This window comes from Triticum urartu, chromosome 6, assembly GCF_003073215.2.
Source record: "Triticum urartu cultivar G1812 chromosome 6, Tu2.1, whole genome shotgun sequence".
In the NCBI taxonomy this organism is placed as follows: domain Eukaryota; kingdom Viridiplantae; phylum Streptophyta; class Magnoliopsida; order Poales; family Poaceae; genus Triticum; species Triticum urartu.
The window spans coordinates 522,924,919-522,930,388 of record NC_053027.1 but is presented as its reverse complement, the minus strand read 5'-3'; the positions used below and the strand labels follow the sequence as shown (position 1 = coordinate 522,930,388).

Sequence of the window (5,470 nt, the reverse complement as noted above, 5' to 3'; positions counted from 1 at the left end):
ATCCCTCTTCCTCTTCTCTCGCTCTATAATGCGTGTTTCGCGAGGCGTGGCCCTTGAAACCAATGAGTCGCGACTGGCTTCATGGCCCCTCTTCCTCTTCTCTTTCTGCATCTTAGCAGTCCTGGAACAAATAATAAATGGATAGAAATGTTTAGTAGAGGGCCATATTCCTAGTAAGATATTGGAGGCCCAAAGCAAAATTTAAAAGTAGGTGCTATGCGTAGAAAAAGAAACACTTCTAGAGACAAGCTTCATCGTTAATATAATTTTTTGCCCCTTCTAAGAATTAGATCTTTGCTAAGACGAACATACGAGAACTCGATCATAAGTATGAGTCCAACTTTCTGATAAAATGTCTCATGCTTGATATAAAAACTTCAAACATCTTGGCATGCAATGTTCTCCAAAATATATTTTTCTAGTGCTATATATTGCTGCCAATGATATCCAGTCTTTCTTGTGAACAGGGATTGGATTTCAACAAGTTCTCCTTGTGATGCCATAGTCACTACTCACAGGAATAACCAACTTGCTTGCATGGTTAACTACATGAGGGATACAATCTAATCGGTTCAGGAAGTTGAGAAGGTCGGCTATTAGGATTTTGGCTGCGGTTAGAAAGAGGAAACGTGCAAAGAAAAGGGGGGAGGAGGGGCTTGTTTCAGAAAATTCTTCCTTTTGTTTACAAAATTGTATTGTCAGTACTACGTCCGTTCCATAATTCTTGTCGTGGTTTTAGTTCAAAAAGAGTTATGGAAGGGAGGGAGTAGTATCGTACACCAAATTGGTAATCAATAAAATCGGAGTGACTTATGTGGAAATAAAAAAAAAGAGGTCAGAATTACTGGCAGCCACTACTACTGGGGTTATGATGGAGAGATGGTGGGAGAAGTAGCTAGATGAGATCTCAAAAGAAGATGAAGAGGAGAATCTTTTGAGTCAGAGAGATCAATGAAACACACAGGAAATAGACGCTTACACCCGCGTAATTCGGTTCCGCGCGCCGATCCACGACGGGGACGGGATGCGCCGGCCGGGGTGGATCTTCAGTGCAGAGCTGGCGGCGAGATGAAGCAGCCGCCGAGTAGGAGACGACGGATTTGAGGAATCAGGGCTCGAGGGCAATCACGCTTCTTTATTCCCGTTTGTGAATGTGAACTTTCCATATCTGAACCTGAATTTTCAACAACTGCCAACTTACAACACCCGCAGTCATGGGCAACCTGCGTGATTCGGGGATGGGCGGATCGCCATGCCGCAGCGGGGACGACGACAGAGGAAGGAGCAGACTGGCAGAGAGGAAGGATCGGCCAGGCGCCGCGCATCTAACGGTTATCAAGGCGAAGGCGACCGTTGTTTGTCCTTTCCTCGTTTTCTAAAATGGACTCTCTTCTTGCGGTTACGCGTTTGCAAACCCAACTTGGAACTTAATTCAAACGCTTGGCAACATAATTCTCATGCAATCTACTAATACGTACAACAATTATGATCATGGGCAGCCACGTTCCAAAACCATAACAGCAAATGTGTAATTAGGTTAAAATATACACCTTAATTCCTACATGAAATTTATATTAGTATTACCCCCGTCCCAAATCACTTGTATCAAGACTACTCTAAGACAAGTAATTCGGGGCGGAGGGAGTATAAATTAGCTAAGATAAGAGATTACATGGCATCTTCAAACACAAGAGTAACAACATATCCACATTAGTCCAGAAACAAAGTACAACAATATCAATGTGTATCAGCCTATGAAGCTGCGAGCAAAGCAACACAAAAGTTCTTCATGCGCCCCCCAGGCCACAAGAAACCAGGTTATCATGCCGTGAAAATCACTCACTCCCAAAAGCCCTTCATGTTAAAAGTGGCAGGCACGCATGTACTGAGGGAACAACGGATAAACTACAGGTAAATTATTGACAAGCGCTCTGTTTCTCTGTTGCAAAGTGATACATATTGGCCTGATTTTGCTAATGGCACAGAGAGTGTAACACCAGATGATACCAAATTCTTCTCACGCTTTGTCAGGAGCTTCGTGCTCTCTCTGTGGATGTCCTTACAACAGGGAAGCTCGGCTGGATCAATGGCGCCTGTGCCGATGATCTTTGTCTCCAGACGAGTAGTAGCCGGCACGGTCTGGAGAGGCAACAAACAAGACACATGAGAAACATAATTTGTTAGTGGGTATCAGTACGGGATTGATGGAAGTGAGGTTTGCAGAGCAAATGTATGTACCGCGTGACGAGCGGTGCCTTGACTTCTCCTTGTCCGAGTATCCTGCATTGGAGGGGGATAATGCAATATATGAGTACAACGCATTACATCTCAAACAGTGTAGTCCCAACAGAAATGTTCATGGTAGTACCTGAACTTTTGTCTCTCGAACGGTGTCTCTTGGCTCTATCACGCTCCCTCTCGTGATCAGAATCTCTACCCCTAATATCACGGTCACGTTCACGGCCTCTTGATCTACTTCTTTCTCTTTCCTCAGCACGGTCGACATTAGGCTCTGACCTCTCACTCTTCGAATTCGCTGCCTGGTCTCCTTTTCCATTTAGCTCAGTAGGCAACGGCTTATCCTTGGTATCACTGTTTTCCTTCACTTTCTCTCGTCCTGCCTTGGTCAGTGAATTCTTCTCCTGGCTAGAACTCGAAGGTACGGGAGTACCCCTATCACTAGCAACAGCACTTGCTGGACTCTCCTGTATAGAAGTGCAAATAAATCCAGTAATCATAAGAACATAACTTCAAAAGCAACAAGATAATTTATAGTGATGTTCCATACCTTAGACGCGTGTGTATCCAAGGCCCTTCTAACACTGAAGGAATCATTATCTTTATACACTGGTATATATTGTGCCTTTGGGAGGCTGTAGAGGTGAGCAAGAACCCTGCAAACTTCCTGAATTGCTGCCTCATCAGCATCAAAGACTGTCCACCAAGGAGGCTCTTCTGGGAGGGGAACCCGGTGCCTCCTAGCTGCAGCATACACAACTCCGCATGCTACTACTTCACTCTTAAACCGTACACAAAGAGTTGTCCGCAAGCTGATATAACAAACAAAGACTTGTTAGTAAGAGTCGATAACTAAGTAGAAATGAAAAGGCGATGCAAACGTCCCTCAAAAGAAGAATAGGCAGATGAACAATAAAACTTGATATCAAGTAAAATGCAAGGTTTTAATGAACAAGCATTATACCAAGAAAACAGGACAGCATCTAATGAACTACTCCCTCCGTAAACTAATATAAGACGTTTTAGATCACTATAATTTTATCTCCCTTAAGAAAGATTTAGCAAGTACATTCCCTACGCACAAGTGCACGTGCACCTGGGGCCCAGACCAGGCTGCAGCAGTACCACATCACAGCATGTAGCAGGAGCATCGATTAACATATTAGGATAAATAATTTGCAGATCAGAAGACACGCAACATGAATATAGTTAACAACAATAAGATAATCCACGATCGAACATAGTACCTATCATTGGCAAGGTTCCACGCTTCTTGTGTCAGCTCAGGGGCTTCGAGTGTTGCAAGGTAGTTCGAGATGAACTTGTGTGGGTGTTCAACGTGGCAAATAAACCCCATCTCCTTCAGCAGATGCCGTTCAGTCCTTATCAGATCATGCCTCAGCTCTGTATATTTCTGCAACAAAGATGAGAGTAGCAGCTTTCAATTAACTATCCAAGGAAAATAACTTAAAAATTTACAAAGAGCTGCAACAACAACATATGATACAGCAGCAATAATGCAAAAACTAAGGTACATATGCCATTCTAAGTTTCAAGTTTTTTTCTGCCACAAATATTAAGAAATTTGAATGTACAAATGTTTCCAGGAACATAGGATATGGGGAGTAAAGTTCTGGTTATTTTAACAAAACATACCGTTGAAAATACATCCAAGAATTCTATTGGTAGGTTTTCTCTCCTGCATTCCATTCTATGGAAGACAAATATAATATGCTTTGATCTTCTTGGACTCTCCTCCAATTTCCCAGCCAACCAAACACAACTAGCAGCAACTCTCTGCAAGAAGAAGAAAAATCGAAGAGGCTCATTAACTCAGTTCATAAAAGTCTGAGAATGGTTAGGCTGTAGTAAACTGGAGACAAACCTATTTACCTTAGCGCTAAATCGTGCAAATGATTTCTTGCAGTAAAACCGATGGAACAGTACTTGTGCTGTGGCCATCACTGCTTGAGGTCTTTGCTGAGTGAAGGAATCGACAACACACATAATCAAATGTGGAAGAACAATAAACTATATGATGCAATAATTATGTCTGTTTAATCATAACTTGTCAATAAGATAAATGTGAAGTTTTGCGATATAATTCACTGTGATATCTTCAAATAGGTTAGCATGAAAACAAAGTTTTTACTTTGGTGTATTATCAACTATGATGGAGCCACGTCTTTACTGCTTTCGTAGCCAAATCACATTGCAGATGACATCAACTCTCTGTGCTATTCAGTCTGTTATAATTACTTGTTAATACACTGAAGTAAAAAAAAAACTTGTTTTCGCACTAACCTATTTGAAGATGTCAAAATGAGCTGTGTTTCATCCATGCAACCCTAAGAGAATCCCCCTAATGCACGCAAAACTTGCATTTGAATGTGCTCGAGTTCCCATGGAAGTTTATCACCAAACCCTAGAAAACTTATGAACTTGCAAAATTCGGGAACAAAGGGAGGCGGGGGGACAAAAAGGATACAGCCTGAGGAGGATGCCGCTCTCCTGGATGAGGTCGCAGCCGTAGACGCGGAGGGTCGTCTCGGCGGCCTCGTCGATCCCATCCTTCCGGGACGGCGAGTCGCGCAGCTGCTCGTCCGTGAGGTAGAACGTGTCGATCGCCGTGTAAATCATGTCTCCCCCTGCTCACGGCCTCCAATCGGGGCAGGAACCGCCCGGCCGGGGCGGCGCGCCGTGGCGGCTGGGGGTAGGGAGAGGCGCGGAGTGGTGGCCGGCGGCTGAGGGAAGGGGAGGGGAGGGGAGGGGAGGCGGCGACGGAGGACGGGGCAGGTGGCGGTAGCGTTGCAGGGGGGCAGGGAGGAGGCTGGAGGAGCTCGGGGAGAGAAGGAGGCGACGGCGTGCTAGCGGGGGGTTGGCGGCGGCGGCGGCGTCGCGCGATAGGGAGGAGCGGGCTGGAATCCTCGCCCCTCGAGGAAAGGGGATGGCTGGGATGGCAATTTTGCTGTAATTTTGCTGAATCGCCAGGGATACTTCGGGCTTGTGATATCGAAGCCATCGGGCCTTCACGCAATCACGCTACATGTCGGTCGGTTGAGTAAAAAAAATTGACACCCCTAAAAAAATTGACGGACTTACCTTTTTTGAAACTTCAGCGCACAAAAATATGGACTAAAAATATTTTTAAAAATGACAATTTTTCATGATGTCTGCCTGAAGCATCACGTTGAATAGCGAGACAACTACCTCTACCTATAAAGTGGTCATG

At 44.6% G+C, this 5,470-nt stretch overlaps 1 protein-coding gene across 1 annotated transcript; it reads right to left on the bottom strand.

Annotated features, from left to right (window-relative positions):
* Nucleotides 1-1,680: 1,680 nt before the first annotated feature.
* LOC125514830 (cyclin-L1-1) lies at nt 1,681-5,218 on the bottom strand. Its single transcript, XM_048680197.1, has 8 exons — nt 4,727-5,218; nt 4,132-4,213; nt 3,895-4,035; nt 3,486-3,652; nt 2,789-3,050; nt 2,369-2,705; nt 2,239-2,280; nt 1,681-2,139 (listed from the first exon to the last, which is right to left on the bottom strand). The coding sequence occupies exons 1-8, from the start codon at nt 4,876-4,878 to the stop codon at nt 2,084-2,086; spliced, it is 1,239 nt and encodes a 412-aa protein (XP_048536154.1). The 5' UTR covers nt 4,879-5,218; the 3' UTR covers nt 1,681-2,083.
* Nucleotides 5,219-5,470: the final 252 nt, after the last annotated feature.

Excerpts from the sequence above, each read along its gene's own strand:
- LOC125514830 (XM_048680197.1), bottom strand. The coding sequence starts at position 4,878 with ATGATTTACACGGCGATCGACACGTTCTACCTCACGGACGAGCAGCTG. Across the intron at positions 4,214-4,726 it reads AGCGGCATCCTCCTCAGGCT|ACCTCAAGCAGTGATGGCCA; the intron begins GTATCCTTTTTG and ends CACTCAGCAAAG. Across the intron at positions 3,653-3,894 it reads TCTTGGATGTATTTTCAACG|AAATATACAGAGCTGAGGCA; the intron begins GTATGTTTTGTT and ends TCTTTGTTGCAG.